The sequence below is a fragment of the Hirundo rustica genome, chromosome 1 (genome assembly GCF_015227805.2).
Source record: "Hirundo rustica isolate bHirRus1 chromosome 1, bHirRus1.pri.v3, whole genome shotgun sequence".
Lineage (NCBI taxonomy): Eukaryota > Metazoa > Chordata > Aves > Passeriformes > Hirundinidae > Hirundo > Hirundo rustica.
The window spans coordinates 112673827-112688347 of record NC_053450.1 but is presented as its reverse complement, the minus strand read 5'-3'; the positions used below and the strand labels follow the sequence as shown (position 1 = coordinate 112688347).

Here is a 14521-nt window from a genome sequence, read left to right as displayed (position 1 = left end):
GTGTCTTGAGAGGAATAAAATGTTCATTATTCTCTGCACCACAGATATATAAAGCAAAATTAGTTTTTTCTTTAAAATCCCATAAAGAACTCAAATTAACAGACTTTGTAAAGAATGCTAGCAAAACACTTTTGGCAGAATGTAACTATTGGTTGCTTTGATTTTAGTGACCTTGCTCATCTTACCTTTCTAAACAGACATTTCAAACCAGAAAGTTTCAAATGCCCAGACAGTGTAAAGACAGCTTGGGTGCAAGACTTATGAAGAGCAAACTTCCTGTAAGTTGAATGACTTTCTGTGAGTTGTTTTAGGATACTTTTTGCATGTTAATCCTCATTCCCCGTAACAAAAATCTGACCGCTAAGCTCAGTACCCATGCGAATTCAGTGGCAGAGAGGAAGGGCCAGGGCTTCAGGCTTCCAAATAGATTGCACAGGTAAACCCAAGGTAGGCACAATTGCAAGGTGATTGCAGTTAAGAATTTCCACAAGCTGGTAGCTCCCTCCGAGCCCTTCTGGTGCCTCTTTAAGCCTTAACTTAGATTATGCTTTCAGAGCATGTTAAAAACTAACAGCAGGAAGAGATACAAAACTACCCAGCCTTATGCAATTACTGTTCACGGTGATCAAACCATCTTGGCAGGAAGCTGGTGCTCAGCAAGGCAGCTGGAATACACTAAATGTCCCCCACGTTAAATAAGGCGCAGGGGACTCTTCCAACGCTTAGCAGTTACATATTGCTATATATTTTATGAAATGAAACAAAGCAACTGAAGTCAAATTTTCCAAAATATGGTAGCGGAAAGAGTGGAATGCTTAGTCAATCAAAGCAAATCAAAGTATAAACATTCATACAGTGCTATACCAGTCACAGACACTTCATCTCTCTAATTCTTATAATTTTCACTCTTCTGTCCCAGCTGCCATCCAATTCCTAGGTTATAGACTATATAGAAAAGAAGCAAATAATTATCTGACTAGTATTATATGCTATCTCTCAAATAACAAGTGATTTGGGTGGCTGCTCTACCATAACAGTCTTATCTTACAACCACCAAAAGTTATAAAGGGCCTAAATTTGAAATAGGTATCAAGCTTTTTTTTATTTTACAGCCATAATTAGTTTTAAAATATTCCTTTACCCATGAATGATCTGATGCAAATCCTAGTACTTTTAGCTTTTCTGCAAATGGCTGAACTGTAGCTCAGGAAAATACTGAGATATCTAAAGCAGGGCTGCAAATATTTGCGTACACCAACGAAAAAACACAAAAAATTCTCACAAAAAGAGGGAAAAAAAGGACCGTCTTGAAAATTCTCAGAAGGATCATAAGACCTGTCTTGCTCTGGTTTTCTTCTTCAGCCATTCTTTCACTGCCTTTCCCCTCATCTTCCCTACAGGCAGTCCTGAGGGACCACTCTTGTTCCTCTTCACTCCTCTCTTTTCAGCCTGTCTTTTGGCAGTTCACCTGCAAACGATTATGACTACTGTCTCTGCTCATAGCTCAAAAGACCATCTTTATCCCCAGACCCATCTTCTTCTGCCCACACTGAAACCTGAGCCTTTCTTATACTTTCTCACCTCAATGTCAGAGATAAGAGCATTTTTCTCCCTGTGGAACCTCATTACCTTTATGGACTTGTCACTTGTTCTCACATTCTAGACTTCATATTTTGTTTGTTTCTCTTCCTACGTTTTCTCACTAAGTGATTTAAAGATCACATGTACACAATGTGACGAAGGCAGTGCTGTGCTAATTCTGCTTTTCATTTCAGTAGCAGAAATCTGATCCATCTCTTGCCTCAAATTTATATGTTGTTCCACATTAACAGGGATAATTTTGTGAATCCAAGCATTCATTAGACTGTTTTTAACCCTTTCCACACATCTGTGATGTGCATATGACCACACCAGCATTTTATTTTTTCTATCTGCATAGTTCATCCTGCAGTAAGTAATGGCTGAAAAATGACAACGCCCTTTCTGCTGAGTTTTGCAGCTATAATGATGAAAGAAGAAATGTTTTCAAGGACAAAATAAAATTCTATCAAGCAATTTGGTACAGTAAGAAAAAAAGTAGTCACACTCTTGGGTCCAATATCTTCTCATCAGGGCTAAGACTCTGAAGAGACGGGACAAGTGCTCTTTGTTGGATGTTTTTTAATTTAGTATTAGCCTTAAAACTGGTCAGAAGATATAAACAGTTGGATAAAGACTTGATTTAAGCCAAATTAGCCAAAAGAAGATGATTTTTTCTCTACACAAAGCTCCAGGTTCCCAGTTATCTGTCTTTCTGCTGACTAGAAACACTTCCATTACTATGGCACGTGTGTTTTTGTGGCCATCCCATTCTTCAAGTATAACAACAAATCTCATATTTCAGTGTTTCTTTTACAGAAGGTCTTCAGATACAAAAGTGAGGAAATAGTAGCTAAAATTGTGGTTGGGCTGCTTCTTCCCTTAAGTATACTTTCACCAGTTAAATGATGATGGATTTAAATTATCCAACTGACTGGGAAAAACAGCCCCATCATTTTTTGAGATTACTGCAAGAAACATAGAGCATAATCTACTGATTACAGTGGATTACCACTTCTCTGTATCCTTAATTTGATTATGGTAATCATAATGCAGCTGTGAGATCATCTTTTCCATCAAAGAAGAGGGAATTGCAGAATAGCAATCTACAGCTGAAAAAGAAAGACCAACTTTTGTTTTCTATGAGTAAAACTATTTAAAAAGAAGGAATTACTTCTGACCTTTAGCCTGCGATCCTGGTCTCCACTGCACAGAGAATTTACAGACACTTTAAAAGTCTTCCATGCTGGATTTAAGTTATTCATCACAACCTGTAAGTGAAAAGAAGAAAGAGAACCCTTAACATTTCTACATCTCTCAGCAGAATACTCACAAGAGCCACAGTTCTCAGAACAGTACATTCACCAGCAAGAGAAGAAAGCAGAGCTCAGCTGGAGTTTTCATAACTCCGTCCAGTGAGATATGAGCCCTTGAGCATCCAGCGGTTTCCAATAATCTTCCTCTGGAAAGCCCCCAAAAGGAGAATGAGTGGGAAATGGATCCATACATACCCACGGACGATGCTACAGACATTGCTCCAGTACTGTCACACCTCAGTGGGAGATAATGCACAAGGGAAAGGTCGGAGAACTGAACGGGAAGCAATGGAAGACATGCAGGACTGGGCAATGGGGATGGGCAACATCGATTTGCAGGCACATTGTTTGCCTTGCTAGGAAAACTCTATGGAATCCATAACAGGTTTATAACCCCTAAAACCTGCCACAGCTCCACCCTATACACCTAAATGCCATTTTTTAAGACAGTGCCAGTCATTACCATGGAGCAATGATGTCACTGGGTGACAAAGGTAAAGCACTCAGATTACAATCCCTTTAGCATCAGCAACCTGGAAGGAGGTGGGGAAGAAGCAACATAGTACTAATGGGAAAATATGATACAGTCTGTAGCCTGGTTTTGGCTAAGTCTAGTTTTTTTATCTCCTGAGCTTCCAACAGAGTATCTGCCAGTTTAATTAGGTTTGGACCTTTGGCTTCATCTTCCTTCACTTTAAGGTGCACAAGTCAAGACCTGAGACCCCTTAGTTAATGATTACACTAGAGTGTAACACTAAGAACTATTTTTAAGGTGTGGGTGTTTACACACCTACATTTAAATCCACTTCACTTTGTGACATGGGAAGCATAAACTGTGCCTCCTGACAGCCCATCTGCATCCTTGGAAAGTAAATTCCACTCTATTCCTTACCTCAGTCCTGTGAACAAGTTGTTGGGTTGCATCATCATTCACCCGAAAAATCTCCAGAAAAGGATCAGATTTGCTGAAAAAATCCTAAAATAAAATATAGGACAGGGTTATTCTTGAGGCTTCTTTTTCTTTGAGCTTTTCATGCATAATGCACTGGTGCTTCCCTGAATGGTACTGAAAAGGAAGAGCCAGAGTAGTTTTAGTGAGACCTCTTGGTGTTCCTCAGCAATAATTCATTCTTGTCCTTGTCTCACAAGGATTCCCATGGTACTGTTGTTCTCAGTTTGACTATTTAATCACGGTATGCAAAACTGTAAAATGTCCTTTTACAACCTATTCCCTTCTTACACCCAGCCCAGCTACCTGAGCATTAGGAAATGATGATTAGGAAATTAGAAAATGATAGCTGTGTCATCCACCTAGCTAGTTTCTTTCTGTCTCCCCACCTGTTTGGTCTTTTGATACCAGTTTTCTAATGCATCGCACTTTGAAGCATATTCCACACTGGGGTTGAATTTCACCTACCCTCTCAAAACAGAAGTTAATTGGCCAAGACATTGTGCTGCTACCAACTAACACAAGTACTGTCAAAATGGATTAGATGTGGTTAGAGAAGCAAGTCCTCTTCCAGGAGTGGTAACATGGCCCATGCTAAGATGACAAGCAAAGGAGAGCAGGGTAATGCTGGAAATAACTTGATATCTTCTAGGCAAGTCCGTGACAGACACAGGTTCACAATCACACACTGCAGAACACCTTCTCCTAGTCTTGTATCCAGCTTGCAACCCTGAAATTTCTTACACAAACCTAAATTAAGTTGCTTTCTGTAGTGCTGCTTGAGTTTGGCCACAGGCCCTTCTGTTTCAATGTCTCATTTATTCTGGACATGCTGGTTGTCGGGGGGAGAAGAGTAACTGGGTGTTAACCCAGGTGGGGAAAAGCTTCCAATTTCTAACTGTGCCATGCAGAAAGAACAGGATTTAAAAGCACTAAGTCTATTTCCTGAGTTTCAAGTCCCTTCTTAATCTTCTTCTTCAAAAGAGCCACATGATTAACTTTGTGCAAATGAATAATATTCTTCTCTACAGGACATATCCAAAACCACAGACCCCCATATCAATTTGGGGAAATGAGAAATTCTGTTCAGTATCCGAGTGTTTCTATGATAGTGTTAGTGTAAAAATTACTCTAATATATATAATTCTACAAATTTCTCCTTACCAAATGTCCACCATACCTATTTTTGATTAGCTGCAAGGCTATTGGTTTGGGAACAACTTTGCGTAAGATGCTAGTCAAAGTCTGGGCTTGGTAAAATTTATTTTTAGGCATTTTTACAATTCCACAAGTTCAAAACAAACAAATAATTCAGGGCTTTGAAAAGGGACACCTGAATTTGAATGTCTGGAGAAGAAAATGAGTCCCTATGGACCACAAAGCCTTGAGCAAGGCTCAAGGAACCTAAAGTTATGTCATCCCCTAAAAATGACATAATATTGTGTTGAGAGTGCTGTTTTGTCGTTGATCTGCTTCTTTACTTTCTAGAGAAAACTTAATGGCACATTTAGCAAACTGACACAAAACACATGAAGATTTATTTGTTAAATCCTGTGATGGGGACCATGGAACAACAAAGCTGTATGTTTGGCTATTTGTTCCAGCTAAAGGTCAACAGGATATTTTATGTCAAGCTGCGTAAAACCAGTGCAAAATTCAACTAAGTAACTCTAGAGTTTGCCTTAAGGCCCTGATGTAGATTTAGTACCTGGACTCCACTCAAAATTTGAAACTGCTTGTATATAGGGGGTTTTCATGATCAAATTCTGCCAGATTACCAGCGTATAGCAAAGAGAACAAGCACAGAGACGGGGTGCTGGTTTAATCATAGTGACATGAAAATCCAGAGAGCATAGGGTTAAAAAAGATTGAGCTGCCTCCTCTTACACATAAGCATTCTGATTGAAGCTGAGTAAAAGCTTAACATTAGGAGTTTCTTTATCAACAAACACAAATTTTGTAAGTTATTTGAAATAAAATACCTCAAAATGGTACATCCAAAGAATGCACCCTGGAGTGCAAAAGAATTCAGAAAGGAAGTCAAATTTCATTTAAGATTCAAAATATAGTATCATTCCTAACTGAGTGTCATAAAGCTACAACAGCACATCAGCACAAAGGAAATAATTTTTAATACCTGGTTTTAACTACCAAGATAATACTATATAAAGGGAAAGATTTTAACGCTGGATGGTGACTTATATCACTCCCCCTCCAATGCAAAAACAAAGCCTAATTACTTTCAGAATTCAGGTACAAACAAAAATAAATCCATCTATATTGAATATATTTTGTAGTAAGTAAAAAATGAGAAGCTGAAGAAGCATTTGCTTTCACAATTAACATTTTTGGTTGTTCTGCTGAAAGTAATAGCTTTGCATTATCCCCCAGGAATATCCTCTGAAAGAATAGCAGCAATATATTGTTCTATTTTAATAATATTCAAATGATTAATGTAATATATTTGCTAGTGGTATAATGCACATCATTCTTTCAGTATGTGCAACAGTCACACAATAATGTAATAACACAAGCACATGACCTAAACTTTAAAAATTTAGATATATCTGTTCCTAAGCACCTAGTTTGACACAATTTTAGTAGATTAATTTTCGGAGGCAAACAGTTTTTAAAATTCACGACTGGGGATCAAGTTAAAGATCCCTTAAAAAAGGGCTGAAGTAGCCAAAAGATTAAAATTTAGAATACTATTCAACAGCTAAAGAGGGAATTTGATGAGGGATTTTTTTGGTAGTAATTTAATAACAGGGAACTATATAAAAAAAGCAATATTAGCTTGTATTTTGCAGATATTTGCTGGATAATCTTTCCCAAACAACAGTAACTGCTTCTCTCAGAACAGGAGAAGCAGTTTGCCTGCCTCAGTGCTCATAATTTATTATAGCTATCATAAAACCCGTGGCTGCTTGTTATGGTAATTGTGACACAGCTATTAATGCAATAAAACCTTTCCGAAAATTATTGTTCCACAGTGAAGTGTTCTCAGTGGATCTCTTGAAACAAAGATGTGCCATTTGAGCTGACAGAGCTTCAATAAAACATGAAAAAGCAGTCATACCTTCCAAATAAGCACTGTAATAAAAAAATTATAACCATTATTTCTGCTAAAGTCAGTTAACTAAAGGAAACTCTCATATCCATCATTTTCCTACAATTTTTCTCTGAATGTTTCAGCCACACCAGTAGGAAAAAATTACTAGGCTTTGTTTTGTAGTTTCTCTAAAATTCTTGCAGTTTTATGTCAAGAGAGTAAAAAAACATGTCACAAACATATCCTGCCTGTTAAATCTTATCAACAAATTTTGTTTAATTTTCCAAAAATGTTTCGTTCACATATTTTTCCTTAGTGTAGGAAATTTATACATTTAAGGACCCCAATCTGGATCCTCTTTCAAGGATCTCGTCTAAGGGATGAAGGAAGAATATTCCCATCCATTCAAGATGGTAATGAATGGACGGAAAGAATTTATTTTTCTTTTTATCCTGAGCACACATACATGACATGCCCCCACCCCTTTCATTATCCACAAGTTGTGAATAAGGCATTAGGATTCTACTTGTCTTCTTCCACTCCCACAGCTACTAGTGCAGGAACCCCAGGGCTTACAAAGGTGACCCCACAGCACAGCATGAGTGATTGCTTCCAGAGGCTTCCTCTTGTTTTTCAGGAGACTCCAAGGCCAGTTTCAACCCTCAGTTTGTTTCTCTGATGTTACACCTCTAGTCTACTTCTTGTGAGTCGGGAGAGGCATGCAAAACCATGCTTAGGATTTTACAAAATGGGCTCTTCTCAATTCTTTAATTTATTTTTTTCTTTTTATGCAACATCAGAGCACTCATTCTTTTTCATCAATGGCTGAACTATGTAGTAATTTCAAACCTTAATAAAAACAATTGCTAATAGTCCCTTGCATCTAATGATGTCAAAGTTCATTATAAGCCATACTTTTCTTATAGAAGAAGCAAACCAAGCTTCATCCATGTTCAGAGCCACATCTTTACTGGAGGAAATTGAAAGACTTCTTTCAATGCAATAGGCTTACAGAGATTTTCATCAGCTGAAGACAGGAGTTTGGATACAGATAAGACATGATGAGTCACTGCTTGACTTGCACACTGTATCATCCAAGCATTCTTTATTAGACGAAGCCCACCTTGACTGGACATGTTAAAGTGGCAAGAAGGAAAATACTATTGCAATATTTCAGACTGATGCTTCTCACCTTATCCTCATAAAATTCTTCAATCACTCTCTAAAACTGTTGCCCAGACAACACTGACCAGCTCAAAACTGCACCCTGGCAGTATCCTTTTAATTTATACCAAAAACAGCTAGAAGCAATTCTAAAATTTAAAGCAGATTACATTTTGCATTTGTGGAAATGCAATAACTAAGCAGAGTCTTATTATGTTATTTATGTCCTCTCCTTTTTCCTAGATGTGACAGCATGTGGATCTGGAAGAAACTTGTGTACAAGTTTGGGAATTACCTCCAAAGATATCTGTCTAAAGAAAGGTTGTTAAATTCACATTTTGACACCTAAATAAATTATGCAACTCAAAACCAGTAAGACTCCAGCAACTCTGAAAGAGGAAAGTAATTTATCATTCAGATGAGAAGTAACATCAGGTGCTGATCATTTATGATTGTTAATGATCCTGAGGACAGTAAAATTTATAAATTTTATTTTAAAGTTATATGCCAGTACTATTTATCTTTCTGTGTACTTTCTGCTTGCCTGAGATTTTCTGATAGTTTCAACTGAAAATATTTTTCATTAGTTACAACCCGATTTTGAAAACCTGATGTATATGTATCCAAAAGTAGTCTCACTGATTCGATTTTAAGCTACTCTCATGTCATATGTTTACAAGAAGAAACTTGGGGTATCACAGTCCTAAACCTTTGTATAGTGCTGGCACATGCTTCTAATTAGAAGCGCCTTCATATATAAGAAGGGACAATATACCTCAAAGAATTCTATGTCTGCTATTGCACTGAAAGAGTGGTACAAGCAGTCATTCGGTTTTCTTGGGCTGTGAGTTGTTTATTATATGTAAATTTCTAAACAATAACATATTTTCAGAAAGAGGTACTTATAATGTTGAACAGTGCTTGAGTCAGTGGAAAGCTTTCTTCCTAGAGAGGGAAAAAGTTTTTAACAATTATGCAAGTATTTTTCTCACATCCAAGCTACATTTTGTTGAACAAAATGTGTATTGTGACTAAGCTCTTATGAAGTTTTCTAGCTGTATTTTAGGAAACTTCAATGATAACATCATTGACTACTCACAGAAAGTTCACTTCTCTAAACATTTCTGATCTGTGGCATTTTACATAATTAAATTGTCTTGGTTGTAGTGTAATTAACTTGTCTTGGTTTTAATTAGATTTCCTTGAGGTTTTTTTTTTTTTTTTAATTACTTCGCAACTCGAGGAAAGCCTCATTGTGAACATTCATCTGAAAACCCTGATGTGTTTAATGGCACAAGGTAAAAAAAAAAAAATCTGTCATGGAAAATCTCATCAAATTATATTTGCAAGCATTCTTGCATCTTTCAGAAAGGTTAATATCAAAGCAGCTTACCTTGTCATCCAATTTCCGTGCGCTGAATGAAAGTTCAACGTAGTCATCGTTGCCAGACAACTCCTCAGCGATCACCTAAATGGAAAGCTACATTTGAGCTGTGCAGGTGTAATGGAAGGGGAGAAGGATGCCATGTTTCAGTGTGTGAAGACTGCAGGCGCCGTTTAAGAAACAGAAGTGTGGAACAAGTTTATGTGTTTCTCTTTGCACTCAGGAAGGAGAACACCGTGGTCGGCCCACAAACCTGAATTACTTTATGTCATGCAACTATGTCTCGTCAATCACCTGTCAATGGACAGACACCGACATCCACCAGGGTTCCCCTTCCTCTGACCAAGCACTCCTCCTCAGAGTGGAAAACAGAGAATTCCACAATCTCACAGTGTCCAAGGGGACAAAAACGCTCTACAAGAGTTGTATTACTCGGGTCTAAAGTCCAATTATTTTTAGGCCACTTCAGCACCATTTGGCAAGATAAATGAAAAAAGAAGTGAAGTAACCTGGCATTAGTTGCCATGAAAGGCACATTTACAAGCAGGAGAGCCCTCCTGGTAAAGCTTCCCTGCAATAGCCATATGGGCAAAACAATTTACTGTAGATGGAGTCAGAAACAAGTAATCCTAAAATCATATAGCATGATTCTTTCCGATTGTGTAAGCTGTATCAGTAATGATGTCAGTCAATGTGCTGTGCAACATTACAAAAAACCCAAGAGAACCAACCAAACCAGTTTCCTAAGTAAACCATTAAAATGCCTCTAAGGGAGAGAAGGTATTAACCAAACCTGGGATATTTAACTGAAAAATATTCTTTGAAACAGACCACATTATATTCTATTTGACAGCTTTAAAACTTCTTTCCCTATTGTAAATGTTCTCCTGAGGAACTAAATCTCCCAAAAGGACATATTCCCTGGGTGTTTCATGTTCATGACCACACATATGGCAACTATGCCAGCTCCCCAGATAGGCTCTGACTGTCTCCACCACTTGACGTCCTTGAGGAGCTTCTGGGAAAACCCCAAAATTTGACAAACTGCCCTGGCAGCAGCTACCAACTGCACCCCAAAACATCAACCCATCAGAGGTGATTATGGCACATCTTGTAAACCTATTTCAGAAAGGGCAGCAGCTGCCAGAGACAAGACACAAAGGAAGGGGAAGATCCAGGAGGAGGCATGGAGATGGCCATGCTGTGGGGACACAGCTGGAGATTCACTCTCAGAAGGTGCTCCATGCTGGAGGAGGCACCTCTGAGTGTGTACACCCTCAGGTAAAGCCCATGCTGGAGCAAAGATGCCCCTGAAGGCTGTGTGGCCTATGTGTAAGTCCAGAGCAGAACTAAGAAAATGGGACTGAGTACAACAGGAAGTGAAGGCAAAGGGAGTGAAGACCATGAAGGAAGCAGGAGAAGTGTCAGAAGTGGAACACAGGGAAAGGGCAGGAAAAGTATTTTCCCTAAGAGGCGGGTGGGGTTTTTTTGTTTGGTTGGTTTTTTGTCCTACTTGTTTCTCATTAATTAAAATTTTACTTTGATTGGCAAATAGTTAAATTAAGTAGAAGTCCCTGAGTTGAGACTATTCTGGCTGTGACACCCCCCCATCAGTGAGCTGTGGTGTTTCTCAATGCAAAATACTCACATGCAGCCACAGAGGGGTGCAGAGGCTTAACAGGGCATTAAAATACCATCACACAGGCACATATGTGGCGTGTCACATCTTCCAGGCAAACATCAGTTTGCTGGAAATTTGACCCATGGAGTCTGACAAACTTCTCTTTCATATAGTCTGGTGGTTTAAAAGATCTGGTTGAACAGTGCTCTGGGATTTGCACACCAATTTTCATTAGTATTTTTATCAGAAAATAATGAACCTGGTCTTATAAAGGTTTACAGACTTCCAGCTGGAGAAGCTGAAAAACGTTCTGTTTGCTTTCCACAACCCCACAGAGACATTACACAGTCAAAAGGCTAATAAAATTCCAGACAAACTTGCTAAGATAGGAACTTTAAAAATCCTACGAAAAACTCATCATTCACTACGCTGAACCAGTTAGGAAACTAGTATTTCTAACTTCCATAGGCACCTGGTATGTCCCCAGGTCCAGAAGTAACAATAACTAATCAGTTTTTAATTATTCTGTTGAGAGAAAAACTTTTCACACAGTATTTTTTTGTCTGGGTTCAGTTTTCTCCCATTCAAGTGAACACTCTTTAGAACTGCTGGACAGAAGCCAAAGCATGTAACTAAGGTCCATATTTCATGGTTATGATCCAGTGTGAGGCCAGCAGGGATTATTAACTCATTTTCTCTCATCTTCTGTTTATCACAGTGATTTAATTTTTGCCAGAACACTCCCCTAACAAACCTAATAATTTTAGTTGTACTAGAGCATTTGTGTTTTCACAAGACTAAACTACTTTCTGCTCCTCAAAGAAGAACAGAAGGGAAGTCCAGAACATCACAGGAATGGATGAGATGAAGTATGCCCAGATTATCCCAGCAGGCAAGCCACACCAAGTTATTTAGGGAACAAAATTCTCTCCTGGTTCTATTCAGCCAGATGAGTGGGGATCTCCTTTCCAACCCCACCCCAAAACCAAGTCTACTGTATGCATTTACTAAATCAATTCCCAGCCAAGCACCAAGGAAGATATCTAAGAAACCAAACTCCTTGGGCTCTCAGAAATTATCTCAGAGTCTGCTGTCTCTTTTCTGGCTGAAAGCAGAAGAAAAAAATCCAAACAATCAAGTCAGAAGAAAACCATCTGGCAAATCACACATTAAGGGAAAAAATCCTCTTCAGCCTCATGAGGCAACAGAACAGATATGCCCAAAGCAGAATATTTTATTATAGCCTTCATCTTAATGCAGAGCTGCAAAAGTCGCAAGGTTCAGTGCAGACAAGGAAGCCAGCACAGAGAAAGATGAGAGAGAGGTAATGCACTGATTTTCAGCTTTCAAGATGCACATGGGGCTATGACAATGAAGTCCTTATTGCATTACAACACATCTAAAACAAATCTCATTAAACTTTTTTTTTTTTTTTTTTTTTTTTTTCCCCCTGAGAAACTGGAAGAAGCCCAAGGGAAAAGAAAGATGAGGTTCCTTTATGTGTCAAAGCAGGTAAAAATTATTTTCTGAAGGTTCTAGTCCTTCAACTAAAAGTGTTCAAGCAGCAGAAGTTATTTGCTGTCATCCAAGTACCTTAAAAGTAGTAGTAGTAAGTATTGTGGCTTTTTTACAAATAATACATTATTTGTTGCCATTTCCTTCAAAGAAGGAAATTTGTCAGAAAGAGTGCAAGTCATCAAATAAAAAATTTAAATAAATTTCTCAGGCAAGGGTTGTTGGTGGCTTAGCAGGATGCTTTTAGAGAGAATTAGTCACTTTAGATATTTCTAAATAACAGGAAAACAAAAGCATATTTAAGACTGACTTACTGTTATAGATGACTTTCCTGCTGTGTTGCCGTGTTTGAGTAAGGACTTGGAGAGCTTCCTCTGAGAAACAATCTGCACGAAAATAAAAACAAAGGGAAAAATAATTAGAATCTGTAGTAAATACATGGTTTCTTGTGATTTCAGTTTTACGTTGCTTTCTTTTTCTTTTTTCCTTTTGTATCAAGGTACTTTCGCAATCCACCATCACAGTAAGACCACGACTAACACGAAAGGTCCCCCAAGAAGCCTGCACAGGATGCAATGGAAGGACAAAAAAAGCAGCTGGGGTCAAGCAGAATGGGGAGAACACAATTCACGGCATTGAACAGAATAGTGAGATACACACAGATTCTCCTCAAGTATTGCAGCGATGGTGACAGGACAGAAGTAAGGTTTAACTGGACTTAAAAGACAGTAAGAAGAGAGCTGTACACAACAAATCTATCAGAGATACTTCCAAAACTCAACTCATTAATTTTTATTGGAAACCGAAATCCATTTACAATGAGAAGGAATATATTTTATCTCAAAATATCAACAACTCTAAATTCAGGGCAGAAGCAAGCAAGCTACTCCATATTTCAGTTGCAAAATTGTCTCCTTTGCTTACCATGTACCAGACCTCCCCTAGAACTCAGCATTATAAATGAACTTGGTCATTAACCAAATTGTAAATATACTTCAAATAAATGGCATGAGAGGGACCCTGACAAAAGATGTTATTTGCCATATCAGTAATAACTAGCATTCTTTTACGATTTTGAAACATTTAAAACCAGACTAGTAAAAGTATTAGAAAAGGAACAAACCTTACAATAATGCAGAACTGCTAAGCTACAGTGATGTTCTAGTGTATTAGTCACTAGTAAAGTTAATGCTGTATTAATTTACTTATTTATTAAGTGGCAAACTCCAAAACATAGACAGGTGGAAAGGTAACTCAAAACATTGTTTAGAAATCACAGTATTCTTTCAATCTGACAAAACTGTAGTACAATTGTGCTGTGCAGATACTGAGCAAAAGGTTGACTGGGTCCTAAGAAAAACCCTAACCTCTTCAATATAACTTTTATACTAGAAGTAGTTCTTTCCACCTTTCCACACCCAACAGTACTTGGACAACTTCATCCTGACAACTGATCTAAATGATCCACAAATTTATATCTTTGGCAAATATGCCAAAATGTTAGATGTCAAAGAAAGGCAGTCACCAAGTGAAGAGTTCCAAACCCCTCATGAGGGTCCTGGGCATCATACAAATTTCAGCAATAAACAACAGTAGGTAATGGTCAGAGCTGAAATGCTCTGAGTAATGCAAAGTCACAGCCAGGCAAAATATGTGCCGTGAGACAGTAGTGAATAGGACGCACATTTTAGCCTAACATCAGCGTGGGGGAACGTGTTTGTCCTGCCCATCAATTTGCTGACTTGAACAGAAAATCAAATGCTGCAACTCAGATCATCCTCAGCTACAGCTGTAATAGAAGCAGCAAGAAAGGAGCAAGTTTTAAACAGGCTTTAAATGTGAGACAGGAGAACCACCATATGACAGGACAGCACATCTGGAATCACTGTGATCAGCTTCTGCTTCTATTGCAGCTGTACCTGACAGGGGTGTGTCTAATCAG

At 38.3% G+C, this 14521-nt stretch overlaps 1 protein-coding gene across 5 annotated transcripts in view; it reads right to left on the bottom strand.

Moving 5' to 3' along the window:
- The window catches only part of CPNE4 (copine 4), a 235802-nt gene that overhangs the window by 84463 nt on the left and 136818 nt on the right, over positions 1-14521 (bottom strand). For all 5 annotated transcript variants that reach the window (XM_040060835.2, XM_040060843.2, XM_040060859.2 and 2 more), the window contains 4 exons: positions 12894-12965; positions 9453-9527; positions 3787-3870; positions 2760-2849 (listed from right to left, as the gene is read on the bottom strand). In XM_040060835.2, coding sequence (XP_039916769.1) covers positions 2760-2849; positions 3787-3870; positions 9453-9527; positions 12894-12965 — 321 coding nt within the window. The remainder of the gene's footprint in view (positions 1-2759; positions 2850-3786; positions 3871-9452; positions 9528-12893; positions 12966-14521) is intronic.